The following is a 14881-nucleotide window of genomic DNA, read 5'->3' as shown; positions in this document are numbered from 1 at the left end:
TGTTTTTGTTTCCATCTTGGGTTCCCCTTCCACCCCCGCTTACTTCCTCCACTCTGTTTAGTGAGAGTTAGATTGCCCCCAAGCCCTCTGGACAGATGATACAATTTATGGGTTTGAGGATTTGTTTTCTTTTTCTCTCCTGAGAAAAATACAATTCCACAGGGTAAAAAGGAGACTTCGTCTCTCATGATTTCTCTCTAAAGCTATGAAAAGTTTTCTCTCTTTGAGTGGGTGTAGGAAGTTGTAGGCAGGGCATATCAACACTTGGGGACCAGATGTTCTGGTGAATTCATTGTTTCTCCTCCCCCTCTCTCCTGTTTGTTTCTTTCTGTGACTACAATCTGACCACTTTCAGTATAACACTTTTCATAATTTTGCCTTCTAAAAGTCTTGAGAAACAGTGATGTTTTAGACTCTGAGATCTGCGTATTAACATTATTAATAAGTGCTGTTTATTCTTTGTACTCCAAGAGCACAAACCAATAACTTAATTTGCATGCCTGCTTTGCTTACTGAGTAGTGTGAGATCTACTTTGAATTGTTAGTTTCTCTTGTACAGATCCTTTGCACTGATTTTTTTCTGTGACTGTGGGGAAACCCTTTAGCTGTCTGTGTTTGAAAGTGATATTGGTAGTTGGCATCTCAAAAGAGTTTGGATAAACTAGAAACCAGTAGCCTGTAAATACTTGGTAAATTTTAAGTTCGACTGTGTAAATAGGCTTAAAGATTCCTCTACTTCTGAAGCTGCTGTTAGGTGTCTGAACTGGTTAGCAAGATAATAACCCATCAAATATGGAGAAAGGAGAGAGAAGGTCGAATTTTCAAAGAAGATTTTTTTCCTTTTGGAGAGTTCTTGCCCTGGAGAAATACTGTCCAAATTATCAGAGTCTAAAGAACTTTACCTAGCAGGCATGCAGTGTGAGGTGATGGTGTGTCTAGTGTATGACAGCTGATGCAGGAGACACTGTTGAGAGATACAAGGCTCAGAGGATTTAAAAGTAACACATTCTGTGCTTGCATAAGATAGGATAAACCTTTAACAGGACTGTCAACATGTTCCTTGGCCAGTCTACTGTGACTTGCTTGACACCAGAAGGGTTGTGTAAATATGTCCACAATTGGATGACTTTGCACCTTATCCAAGTTAAAGCTGCTCTTTTAAAAATTGTCATTAGTTGAAAACCTGTATTTCTTTCCATGTACTGTCTTTCCCTGTAAAGGTTTAAGGCATATTCAAGCTGTCACTTAGCTGCAAAATAGTCAGCTGATCTTGTTTTTTAATAAAAATAGCTCTTAGAGAAAATTTTAAAATAAATACAGAAACAAATATCTGGAGTTTGAAACCCTTGCCTCAAGGTGGCTGTGGTATATGGTGTTTACCTACATGCTGGGTTGGACACCAGTACTTCTGCTTTGAATCTCAGTGCAGTTGTTTTCCATCCAGATGTTGAAGAGTATATGAAAAGGAAGAAAGGATCTTCTACAGATATATACCAGAACTTCCAAAATGTGAGGGACTGAGTGCCAAAATTTGTGTAAGCTTCAGCCAATACACAGATTCTACCAAATGGTAGAACTATCCTACAGCTTTGACTATCTCTACAGAACTAATTTAGGTGCCATAAGTATGTGTGCTTGACACAGGAGTCTTCCTAAGAGCTAGAAACTGGGGAAAATTGTGTAGAACTAACTCTATAAAGCTGCCACTTAGCTGTTAATAATCCCAAATTAGATAAGGACTGACAATATGTAGTCCGTAAATAATTTTGTGCTTTTTCCCCTGGTGTCCATTTTACCTGTGTTTTTCCATTATCTGGGATAGCCAGACAGCCATCTGAATCTTTATCAATGTGGACAGTGGAAACAGTACAGATGAGAAAAGTTAATCTGAATTATATTTTCCACTGATGTTTTATGGAGGTGAATTGTAAGGCTTCAGAAGTCTAAGGTAAAGTTATCTCTTTACTGTTTGGAAACCATTGCTGTACAGTTTCAAGTCTTTCAAACTCATAGAATTGAGGGGAAAACCCTAACAAATTTGGAAAAAATGTTGGGGTTTTTTATTATTATTATTCTTATTTTAATTTCTTAATACTATTTTAAATTATTTGTTTTTATTACAGGGTTGATCTTTGGAATGCCAGTAACTTGAAGTTTGGTGACGAGTTTCTAGGAGAACTGAGACTCCCTTTGAAATTTCTCCGACAGTCTAGTTCTTATGAAGCATGGTATTTGACATTTTTGTTTTGGAGAATAAGTAGAAACATATGTCTACTCTGAAGACTTAAGAGTAATTACTACTATGTGATAAAGTTTAAGTGGATTTCATGTGTATCTTTTTTGTAAACAAGCCAAAGTAATCTTAGCAAGTGTAAGAACAAGAAGTTTTGATAATGTGATTAGAGGTTTCAGTCTGCCTCTCTGTAGCATGTGGGAGTTCTAGTATGTTGTTTTTATATTATTTACTGCAGTTCATCAGCAGTGCTATGGTTTTAGTGTGTGGGTTTTTAATCGCATCTACATAAATCTTTATGTTCAGAACTTCCCATGTTGCAGTTGGTGCAAAACAGACTGGCAAACTTAATTAAGAAGTCTGATTCAGAACTCTCAAGAGTTTGATACATATATAAATACTCTGTGTATCTGTACAGTTTCTCTATGCTCATGTATAGCCTGAGAAAATCTTGTGTTTCAGCACTAAGTTTCTGTCCTTTTTTTTTGCATATCAGGTATTTTCTGCAGCCCAGAGATAATGGTAACAAGTCATTGAAACCTGATGACCTTGGTTCCTTAAGGTTAAATGTGGTTTACACTGAGGACCATGTTTTTTCCTCAGACTATTACAGTCCGCTGCGAGACGTCCTGCTAAAATCTGCAGATGTTGAGGTAATTTGCTTGTGTTGTTTGTTGTTTACTTGCAGATCATCTTCACAGGGGTCTCTGAAGATTTGTCACTATCTTGCTGACACCATAGCTGTGTAATTACCAGAGAGGTCAACTCTTGCTTTTCAGACCTCAGAACCTTGTTAAGCTCTGCATATCCCTTGTGCTTATTTTCAGTCCTTGCAGAGATCTTTATCTGCATTCTGTATGGTAGGTGGGTGAAGGCAGACCCAAGAACACAGTGGTTTTAGCAGCAGCACGTTTTCTGTGATTTTTACATTTCAATTGTTTACCGGACAGGAGCAGGTTTGTTTGCATAATTCAGAAAACCAAGAAGTAATCCTGAAACATCAGGGATTTGGACCATGTGTGCTTTTTACAGTTGTAATGGTGCTTTTGTTTTTTCAGTAAAAGAACTGGGTACTGTGCTCACTGGGACTTGAAATTGTGAAGGGTTAGATTGAGTTCTTTCTCTTCACTTGTTTCCCAGGCAAGTGACATTTACTGAAAAGACAGCCATTAAAAATGTGGGAGATAAGAAGAGACTGTACTGTAGTAGTTTTTAAATTGCTGCCCTCTTGTGACCAGAACTTACAGCCCACAAAAACTGGGATGTGACATCCACCCACGTTATATACTGACATTTGGGAAACTGGCCATTGCAACTGTTGGGGGGGGTTCCGCATTAAGAAGCTAATGGGAATAGAAGGAAAGAATGGGTGTTCTGGAAGGATTTCTCAAAGTTTTTATTTTCCACTGTTCAGCCTGTTTCAGCATCAGCTGCACATATTTTGGGTGAAGTTTGCAGAGAAAAACAGGAAGCAGCCATACCTCTTGTCAGGCTTTTCTTACACTATGGCAGAATTGTGCCTTTTATAAGTGCCATTGCGAATGCTGAAGTGAAGAGAACTCAGTAAGTACCAAAACCAAACTGCTATCAAAAATACCTAAATTGCATTGGCTAGTGCTAGAATCCTCCACTCAGTTTCTAGAAATACGCAATTTCAGAAGAAAATGCCAGAGTGATTCCTGTTCTTCCTAGTTGTGTGTCAGAGTTCTTTCTAAATTCTTTCACTGCTCTCAAGATCTGGTTCATTTGACCTTTAGGAGGAGTTCCGATCATTTTTGGTGAAAATTATTTGCAGGACTATTCTAACATGTGGAAGCAGGGATTTTTACTCAGTCTTAAGTATATATGGTAACTGAAATTCTACATTACCTTCAGCTGTTCATATGAAATAATTTCAGCTTTATTGTGTGCTAATAAATAATTTAGTGCTGAGTAAGTGTGGAATTTGTTCAAAACAACAAGCAAGTTTCTTCTTAATCATGAATATTTAAGGCAAGCTGTGTGTCTAATCATCCCATTAGAGGGCGAAGGATTAAGGATGGGATTGAATTTGGCATGGGAGGGCAGAAAATGAACTTGGGTTTTTTCAGCTGCTTCTTTTGAATTCCTTGTTTGACTTACTGATAGTTCAATAGTGTAAGATCTAGTGTTCATACCAAGCAGATCCTGAATAATATTTGTTGCCACAGTCCTTGTGCCTGTGTAGTCATGCTCTTGACTAACAGTAGAAGAGACAATTGGGAGTCAAGGGGAATGACAGATACTGACTGTACATTTCCGTAGTACAAAATAAAGTCTTTGTGTGGGTTGGCTCTTTTCAGAGTGTCTGAGGGATCAAGTGTTTTCTGTAGGTAGATGTGTTTTTCTGAACTGCAGGTTGGCTGAAACAGCATGGTTGCTGTAGCATGAGGAAACTTGCTGATCCCTATTTTATCCATTTTTTATCTGTTTGATAAAAAAGCAGCAAAGATACACATTGTAGATGAGATCATTGGTTATGTACCTATATGGATAAAGTAAATTGCTGAGCAGGGAGGTGCAGGTGTGAGAGAGAGCAGCTGGCTGAAGCTTTATCAGTCACGGAGGCTGTATGTCTAATACAAGATGAGTTCTGTGCAAGAGATTTTTAGGAAAACCTGAGAGTCTGCAAGGTGCCACCTTGCCACACACTTGTCAGGGCTGAACTGGGGTCTGCACTGTGTTATCACAGAACAGTGCTCTAAGTCCCTTAGAAATTGTGGCTGTGCCATTGGAGCCTTTGTTTTTTTCTTCCTCCCAGCTCACAAGTACTTATTTTGTAGGTGCAAGTAGTAGGTTGTGTGCAATGTCCAGTGTAGTTGTGAGACTAAAATCATTGCCTCTTTCCTTTATTCAAATTAGCACTGTTCAGTAGCATGTGAAAACAGATGTCTTTCCCAGATCTGTGCTGTAGACCTCTTGGATTTGAGCCTCTGTATCACTGTGTATTTGGATAGTGCACTGAGCTCACGATGCTAATACAATGAAGATCTGTAGTCCCTCTGTATTTTCTGAGGCTGCTGCTTTTCTGTTATACCCTGGAAGTGCGCTAAATCTTGCATGACTACATTTAATGGCAGGCTGATGTCAAAGGGAGGTTTTGCTTGTGTATTCAAACCTAGGATTCTGTCACCTTTCACTGTTGCTTTTATTTCCACGTATTAGCAGTTCATTACAAAGAGACTAAATTACAGAAAATTGTTCACTTCCAGAGATCCAAACACCATTTTCAGAGGAAACTCGTTAACTTCCAAGTGTATTGATGAGACAATGAAACTGGCAGGGATGCATTATTTGCAAGTTACACTAAAGCCAATTATAGATGAGGTAAGAACAGTTCAGACTGTTTATTTGGTAAAATGTTGTTGTAAAGGCCTTCAGGGAACAAATACTGTTTATTACTTCTCATTTTAAGAACACTTTGTAAGAATAATGCTTAATAGCTTAATAGCTATTAATAGCTTGTTTCTGCATTAAAATCCTGTGTGTTAGGTTAGCCACAGCTGAGTCGCCCAATTCAGAAACTGTTGGGTTTCATTAAAGGAAAAGCAAAATTTCTATTTATTAAACCACATTACTCTGTTTTATAAAAACTAGCATATATTGTTTCTGAGAAATTAACAAATAGTATATACAATAGAAAGCTGTTGTGAAGCTATAAGTAATGTGTTTCATCCAGTGGGTATAAAGGGATGCCGTTATTCTTAGATAACTGTGCATGTGATGCACATATTGAAACAATGGTTTATTATCTATCCAGTCCAGAATGGTGGGTGTGGGTATTTTAGTGCTGTAATTGGGCAATATTTTCAGACCACAGACTTCCTTTAAATGATTTGACAATTTCTTCAGCTGTTCTTGTCTTAATGTTTCATCAGAAAATGTCAAGTTTTAAAGAGTATGGATATACTTTCAAAGTTGACTGTTTTGGAAAAAATAGGACTTTTCTTGAACAGCCTTTCTTGAGAGAGTCTAAAGAACAGCTCTGCATTTCAGTTGAAGGAAAGGCTGGAATGAATTAATGCTACTTTTTGGAAAAAATAAAGCTCACACATAATTTACCTTTGCTGTTAAAAGAAAAAAATACTGTTTATAAAGTTGGCTTTTTTCTTTTACTTCTCATCTCAAATGTTAACAGATTATGCTTTTTACAAAATGTTTTGTACTTGTAGATAAATTTATATAACAATTGTTAACTATATTTTTTTCTAGATCTGCCAGGTCCATAAACCTTGTGAAATTGATCCAGTGAAATTAAAAGATGGTGAAAACCTGGAAAACAACAGGGTATGCATTAGACTTTGAAGACAGTCTCTGTTTATGCCATCAGGTTTAACTGAGGTCCTCAGAACTTTGATCTTGCAAATAATTTTGTCATTCATTAGAATACACTGTAAGCTTTCTTGACGCCACCCATATAATTATTTCACAACAGCTTTACATTATGCTATAAATGCAATACCTGTAGAAAGTTAATGACTTCTCTTGTTGCCCTGAGGACAAGGATAACTTAGCCTGTGGCTCACCTGGAGAACTCTCTCTTCAGCTATAAGGAGGTTGTAGCAAGGTGGGCATTGGCCTCTTCTCCCAAGTAACAAGGGACAGGATGAGAGGAAAAGACCTCAGATTGCATCAGGGAGGCTTAAAGTGCATACTGACCACTTAAGGGTGGTCAGGCACTGGAATAGGCTGCTCAAGGAAGTGGTGGAATCAGCCTCCCTAGAAAAGTACAAGAGACATGTGGATGTGGCATGTGGGGACATGGTTTAGTGGTGGACTTGGCAGGGCTGGGTTAACCGTAGGACTCAGTGATCTGAGAGATCTTTCCCAGCTTTAATGATTCTATGATTCTGCTGCTGACGTAGTAAGCAGTGCTAGAAGAAGGAATGATTTGCCATATGGCTGTATCATTTAATGTTTGGTTTAATAGGAATGATATTTTTACTCTTCTTCTTGAATATGTGCATTTCCCAAACAGTCTAATTGAGTGAGAGTTTGTTTTTCAAGTGTATAATGTTGAAAGTGGGAATCTTTTAATGATGCCTCTATGAAAAAAAAACAGGAATAGTGCCACTTTCCATAGCAGAAAATTATACTAATTTTGTCATAATCTTTGCATTTTTTCAGGAAAATCTGAGGCAATATGTTGATCGCATTTTTACTGTAATTACAAAATCTGGTGTAAGCTGTCCTACAGTGATGTGTGATATTTTCTTTTCACTGAGAGAATCAGCTGCCAAACGTTTTCAAGGTGAGTTTATATATATTATTTTATTTTACATAACTGATAGCTTTTAAATACAGATGTAGTCTAGCAGTCTGCATGATCCCTGTTGAATTTAGTATGTGAACAGCAGCTTATCCAAAGTAATGTTTGCAGTATGTTAATCCTGTTTTCTCATTGTTTATTCATTCCACGAAGGAACATTATTTTTTATGATAATTGGAGTTTTTTCTTAAACATCTTTCTAAGGAAAACAGCATTTAAAAAGATCATTATGATGATCTTTTATAGATTCAGTATTTGCAAAGCATACTCAATTTTCAAATGTTCATGATTTTGTAATGGCTTATTCTGCAGATTCCATGCAGTGGAATTATTTTCTGATTATATGTCAATCTGTAATAAAAGCCAGTCTATAAATTGGAGTTGCTGCAAGCTCACTGCTCTAGGAGCCCACGTGCTGCAAAGGTTTTCTGGCTGTCAAGAGAGTTCTTTCCAGTCCCTCTCAGTTGTTTTGACTCTGTGAGAGTAAGTGGGCAATGTAAAGCCAGATTTAAGCAAAACAACCAAGCTATGTATTTTCATGAAGGGAAGCAGATTACAGTAGGAAAGTTTTAGAGTAATATGGGTTCAGCTTTTAAACAGTCACTTTGGAGTAGGCAAGCTCAAGCGGAAAACCATTGACTCTGCTGTCATGCTCTTTATTTTATGTTCAAATAAATAAGTAAATTGTATTATCTGTACCTACCAACCGGAAGAGATACATTAGGAGTCTGTACAACATTTGTGCTTAGAGCTGTAAGTAGGTAACTGAGACTTGGCCTCTGTGCTGAACGTTTCATAAACTGTGTAAATTATTCATCATACTTCAGTGCATATATGGAATAGCAGATGTCTGTAAAATTCCCTGTGTGGTGGAAAAATGAATGGTGTTCTTGCAGCTTATGTTATGAACCTGGTTATTTTTAAAGAGGCTCTCATTGACATTTCCTTGGGTTAGGCTAGCTGATCTCTGGCTCCAAATCCTCTGTCATCGGTTAATCCTGTAACTTGCAAATACATACATTATCCAGCACATGCTGGAGTTAGCTCTCTCAAGGCTCTGATAATTTCATGAGGCTTTTCAGGAAGGATTATTGAAATGCTGAGTAGAGGTCTTTTTTTTTTAATAGGTGACCTAGATGTAAGGTACACAGCTGTCAGCAGCTTTATTTTCCTGAGGTTCTTTGCTCCTGCCATTCTTTCTCCAAACCTCTTTCAGCTTACACCACACCATCCAGTAAGTATTGTATCAGTTTTTTCCTAGCTGTGTTTATGGTTCTGTCACCAGAGTGTCTCTATCGAGATTCTTTCTTCAGTTCTTTTAATAGCCTTTAGGAAAAGTACCTTTGTTAGTCCAAAGATCTATTATATCTGTCTTGGATATGAAGCATGTGTTGAATGACTTTGTAAGTGAAGAACTTGGGAGATATTGGAAGAAGAGTGAAATTTAAGGACAAACAAGGTAGATGGTCTAAGCTACTGTGGAAAAAAGGGCCATTGCTTCATTCTTGCCACATCACATTAATGCTGGCTTGATTGGCAGCAGTGTTAGAAATATTTTGGATGTTAAACAACATATGTCAGGCTTCGAGTAGTTGTTCTTACTGGGAGTGGGGAGGACGTGGACAGCCTTGTTTTTGTTTTGTAAGTGATTGCCTTTGGATCTCTGAAGCTATGGAGCGTGATGGCTTACAAGCCAAAAACCTTTTAACATAAAAGCAACTTTTTGCCTGCAGTGTTTTATTAGGGGTCTTTTCTAATTTTTGTTACTGTTCTGCAAGTGAAACAAGAAAGAAGAAATATAGTTTACCTTCCTCTACTGATTATTTTAAATAGCTAGTCCATATAATATTGTTCTCTTTCCTAGGATCCTCAGACTTCTCGAACTTTGACACTTATCTCTAAAACCATTCAAACACTAGGCAGCTTATCAAAATCTAAATCTGTAAGTATGCTATTATCATTTAATGACTTAATTTAAGAAAGTGATTTTTTAAATCTTTAATCCTTAATTGTAATTAAGCCTTTAAAATGCTTGAGTTGCACTAGGCTCATGCAAAACTGGTTGTGTTTGCTTTGATTATCAGCCTCTCATGTTTAGAGGAAAACTAAATCTATCTTAATCTGAACTAGATTTCAGTAAAGCAAAATTGTGTGATCAATCTAGAAGTCTGTTTCAGAGCTCTTCATTCCTTCCTTTGGAAGAAAGACAATGATCAGGACAACCTGTGAAGTTCTCTACTTATCTGTGATACATGATTAGCAGCTCTACAGGGCTTAAGAGATTGTTTCAGCATTTTAAAACTCAACTGAGAAAAGTCACCCAATAAGGGGAAGGGCTATACTTTCCTTTTCTTACCAGTTCAGTTTTCTGTCAGTGGTGAGATTAGAGCTAGATGCCCATACTCTGGATGTTTGATTGAAATAAGTATACCTAAGGCACCACACTGCTGTAGCTGGTAGTAATTTGGGGTGGTTGGTGTCTTGTTAGGATTCACACAGGCAGCTGTGGGTGACTGTGTACCTCAGTTATGAACCCTTCAAGACAGTAGAATTCTTCTTCTTACACTTATTGTCAGGAGGAAAATTTAAAGCCAAAGCAGAATTTTGAAGCATTTGAAGAATGCATTATTAACTGTAGCGACTGAACATATGAAAGGCATTCTGCTGCCTCTCTGAAATAAAAGTTTGGTACTATTGAATGTATGCTGTATAACATGAAAGTAGCCCTTTGCTTATTTTACTTCTGGCCAGAAAAAAACCCTGTCTATCTGCAGTAGCTTTACTCCTAACCTACTGCTATTAACAATAATATTTTCTGTATAAACTGTATGATGATATGCATGGTTTTGGCTTTGTATTTCAGGCCAATTTCAAGGAATCTTACATGGCTACATTTTATGACTATTTCAATGAACAGAAATATGCAGATGCAGTAAAAAATGTAAGTAGTACTTCTGAAGGTTCTAAAAATCCTGCTGTGCTGTTGAAGTTGAATCCTTGAAAACAATACATACTGTTGGTAAACCAGGAAGGGTGTTGAGAAAACCAGAATCCTGGTAACTAATATTCAAGAAACTTTTAATAAATTAACAAGCCAATAGTAAAATTTCTTTGCTTATATTTCTAGTTAATAAATAGGTTGGATTAACAATCTGCTGCTTAGAGCTTTTGAGATGTGTGTACTTTGTAGAATGCTTCAGATCTGTGATGAAAATGAGTCCAAAAATTAGTCCAAAAGGAAGTGAAAGGTCCATATAACAAAGGAGAAGCACAAGAAGTATTGGGTGTCTGCAGTTCTGCTGCTTAAGAGCATTTGTTCTGTTTTTAGGTTGCAACCCAGGAAACCTCCCAGATTCCTCAAGCTTCTGCCATTACCTTCTGTTTAACTACTTTTACAAATACTCTCATAGGTCTGTGATGTGCAAATGCTGAAAGATTTTAATTTGGGTCATGTGGTCCTGTCATTTTTACATCTGCTTTTTGTTCACCTTTTAGTTTCTAGATCTAATTTCATCTTCAGGAAGAAGAGATCACAAAAGCATAGAGCAACCTATATTGCTTAAAGAAGGGTAAGTATGCATGTGCAACAAAACCATCTACTCGTGTGCTTACTACCATTCTAAGGCAGCCATCTCTTTTTCTGCCACCCCTGTTCCATTCATGCAATCAGAGAAGAATGTAGGAGAATTCTTGTGTGGCAATTTCTGCTCTCTATGGTTGCTATAGCTGATTTGAACATATTTTCATTTGATTTAAACATCTTAATATAAATGTGTTTTGAAATAAGTGGAGGGAAAGAGAAGCCTGTAGAACTTAATTAGCTTAGCTAAGGCAAAATAAACTCAGCATTGTATTAAAATCAAGCTGGGATCTTCTTCCTGAACTCTAGTGAAGAAAAGCTGTAAAATTCCACCGTGAAGACAGTGGAAGACTGAAGACAGATACTGAATAACTTAATGAGAGCAAAGCCTGCAAACAGAATTTGCTTTTTCTGCCCTATGAGATACATATGCTAACTATTATCATGGCCATTTTGAGGAAAATTTGACATGTGCTTGGAACAGTTTGTAGTTTTAGTACCTTTCCTTTTTTTGGAAGTATGTTCCATATGCTGTGTTAATTTCAGTTACCAATTGTTGACATTTTTTGTTACAAAACTGGTTTGTTAAGATCATCTAAGTGCAGCTTCTTTGAACTGGGAGGAAAAAAGTCAAAAAAATCCAAATTTGTCAGAGCTCAGTAAGCTCAGATACTGTTTGAAAGTAAGCCTTCATGGTTGTTTTAAGTAATGCAAAAACTACATTTTCAGTGAAAACATGACTGCTTCTTCTATTTATCCTTGACAGTTCACTTCTCTGATAAACCTCTGTCCTTAGAAGCAATTTTGTCTAATTTAATTCTGTGCATTTATCATCCTTTTGGTTTTCAACATAAGTTTATAGTTTGTAACATTTACCCTCTAACTGTAAAACATTTTTTCTGCCTCTGTCTTTCTTTTGCTCCTGTCTGATTTTTTTCTGTCTTTTCTTGCTCGGCCTGTGGCTGCTGTTGTAAGGACTCTTAAACTAACAGTAAAGAAAGTTGATGGTAATAGTTCATGCAGGTAAGATGGTAGAGGCAGTTGCTGCTTTGCTGTAGCTACTGGCTGACAGCATGTCCTTTGCAGCAGTAGATTTGTCTGACTTAACTTTGGGGAGGAAGTACTCTGTTTAACCATCCTGAAATGCCTGTGTAAACCCAGCAGAGAACATTGAGTTACCCATTTCTTGATGTTGACCTTTTATTTTATTTTCCGAAAAACAAAAACTTGCTGTAAATAGAGAATAAAGGATTTCTGTCTGTAGGAAGGGCACCAAGAAGCAGTGTATGCATCATGAAGAACTTACTGAAAGTGATGAAGAGGCCATGCATTTTCTAGGCACTTCTTAATTAGTATTCATGTAAATTATTCTCAAGGTTAAGAAGTGGCCTTCAGAGTATTTTTCTTTTTTTTTTTTCTTTTTTTTTTTTTTTTGTATTTTGCATTATTGCCATGTTTTGTTGTGGGACTTCTCACAGCCTTTGATTTGATTCTTCTCCAGACTGAATGGCTGTTAGTGGGGTTTCTGTTTGCCTTTGCAATATGTTTGCTTGCTTTTGTGTTTTTAATCTATCTTTTCCTCTATTAAGAGTATCAAATGGAAAGCAATATCATAAGTACTTTTGATTGAAAAGATTAGTCATTGGCACTTGGGTTTGCTGATATCAATCATGCCATCACTGCTTAACAGCTGGCTGCCTGGGTCTCTCCAAAAGGAAGAGAATGAAAAGGAGAACTATTTTTTTGTTGGTGGTGGTGAAAAGGACATGTCAATACTTCCAAGCAAAGCTAAGGCAGATCCAGATTCAGGTCTCTCATAAACATGAGAAGAAAGAGTATCTCCAACCACCTTGTATTGAAATGGATTTAATCTTGGACTTCTTCTCCCTTTGTGCTTGTATTTGTTCTGACTTCTAATACGTTCTGCAATTGCTAGAAATGAAGAAGTTGACCTTATAACTTCTGTGACTTTGAATACTATTCACCTATCTCTGGAAAATAAAAGCACATTTTTCTCTTGGCTATGTCACCTATGAAGAATTTAATTTGAAATGTGCTCTTAGCCCTGCCTTATAGAGTTTGCTTTTTCAAAGAAGGGAGGCTCTGTAGGAGTTTGCAATTTTAAGTCACCTTTAAGTTGGCATGAGGAGGATTAGAAACTAACTTGAACATGTTGTCCTGCCCAAGGGTATCAGTTCTTCCTTTGAAATTTGCCTTAAGCTGGAATTATGAGGGCTACTGCCAGTGGGCCTGGTGACGACCTGAATCACATGGTGTTATTAAATATTCCTCAAGTATTCCAAGAATAAGGACCAAGACAGAACTGTCTGACCATTTTAAGAATGAGAGCTGTGTAACTATAACCAGTTAAAAAAAATCTGCTGCTGTAGACATTCTTTGTCAGTTTTTGCCCACACAGCTTGGAATGAGCAGCAGGCACCAGCCCAGCTGGTTACAAAATAGTTAAAGTCTGAAGGAACTTGGGTTTCTGTTTGAGCTTTAAACAGACCTGTGGTTTGGTCAGATGTATTGTAGTTATTTGTGACTGAAGATACCAGGAGCAAGAAACAATATTCGCTGTTCTAAGCATTTTAGCTCTGCTATTGAAAAATCTTAAACCAGGTCATTCGCTGTTCTCCCTGTGTGCTCTTTGTGCTGTATAGTGCCTTCCTACTTGATAAAAACTACTCTTTAGTAAGTAGTTTTTACCCACTCCATTATGCAGTTCTGTATTTGGCACAATAGTTAATGTAATGTGTAGAGTTGCTGTTATCAACTCTCTACTGCATATGCAGACACATTTTTATCTAACAAAAGTGATGATGAGCAGTATGAAGTCACCAAAGTCACATTGATGCTTTTGGATTGATTTAGTGGTTAGGAAAGTGGTGGATGCATCACAGTCTCCCAGTAAACTAATTTCACAATAAACTCATTAAAATTTGAAATTAATTGAAACTGACAGCTCACTAAATGAGCACCCCTAATCTGCTGAAAAAGGGGTGGGGGTGGTCTACCTTCCAGCCATAAGATGACTTTGTATGTTACTGAAATTGCATTTCAACTGCAGTATCTATGTGCAATTGCAAATGAGGCTGTGGAACATCCTGGTTTTGTTTCTAGAGCTTGAGAGTGATTAAAGCATGTAAGGGTACAGTCCCTGTGCTCCAGTGGCTTTATACCTGCCTTTTAAGTATTAAACATAGTCTAAACTTTTTGAGCTTTCTCACAGCTTAAAAAAAAAATGCTTGTAGAGTCAACAGGTCGAACTTAGTGGAGCAGTACTAACCGTGTTTTGCCTTTTTTTCTGCTGTACTAGGAAACCATTTAGCTGGATTTGTAACTGCAGAAAGGGCACAAACTGCAGCTCAGTTAACTAACTACAAGTCAAGTTACGTGTCTTGCCCCTCATCTAGATCTGGAAAAATTACAGACCTAACTAATAGATGCACTAAACCTGTCCAAATGTGACACTTTTCCTTGCCAAGAAAAGACCTCAGTAATTAGAAAACACTCTGTGTCACCTCCTAAAGCTTTGCAAGTGCTATGACATATCTGTAAGTATACACATATATGTGTAAATCTACATACATAAGCATGTATTGTAACAATTGGTGCCCTGTTCACTAGGTTCATGATCAAGAGAGCACAAGGAAGAAAACGATTTGGTATGAAAAACTTCAAGAAGAGATGGTTTCGCCTGACAAACCATGAGTTTACCTATCAGAAAAGCAAAGGTAACAAAGGTTTGCCAGTCTTATTTTGATACATTGAAGTAAAG

At 37.2% G+C, this 14881-nt stretch overlaps 1 protein-coding gene across 2 annotated transcripts in view; it reads left to right on the top strand.

The window, feature by feature from the left end:
• The window catches only part of RASA3 (RAS p21 protein activator 3), a 129129-nt gene that overhangs the window by 104428 nt on the left and 9820 nt on the right, over nt 1–14881 (top strand). The window contains exons 9-19 of one of the 2 annotated variants that reach the window (XM_068180237.1): nt 2124–2228; nt 2730–2886; nt 3648–3796; nt 5464–5578; nt 6464–6538; nt 7379–7502; nt 8648–8754; nt 9385–9462; nt 10384–10461; nt 11016–11089; nt 14731–14837. In XM_068180237.1, the coding sequence (XP_068036338.1) occupies nt 2124–2228; nt 2730–2886; nt 3648–3796; nt 5464–5578; nt 6464–6538; nt 7379–7502; nt 8648–8754; nt 9385–9462; nt 10384–10461; nt 11016–11089; nt 14731–14837 (1169 nt within the window). Of the gene's footprint in view, nt 1–2123; nt 2229–2729; nt 2887–3647; nt 3797–5463; nt 5579–6463; nt 6539–7378; nt 7503–8647; nt 8755–9384; nt 9463–10383; nt 10462–11015; nt 11090–14730; nt 14847–14881 lie in introns of both variants that reach the window. The other variant, XM_068180238.1, reaches the window with a different exon arrangement.

Source organism: Anomalospiza imberbis, chromosome 2 (genome assembly GCF_031753505.1).
Source record: "Anomalospiza imberbis isolate Cuckoo-Finch-1a 21T00152 chromosome 2, ASM3175350v1, whole genome shotgun sequence".
Classification (NCBI taxonomy): domain Eukaryota; kingdom Metazoa; phylum Chordata; class Aves; order Passeriformes; family Viduidae; genus Anomalospiza; species Anomalospiza imberbis.
This window is presented reverse-complemented; position numbering and strand designations above follow the sequence as displayed.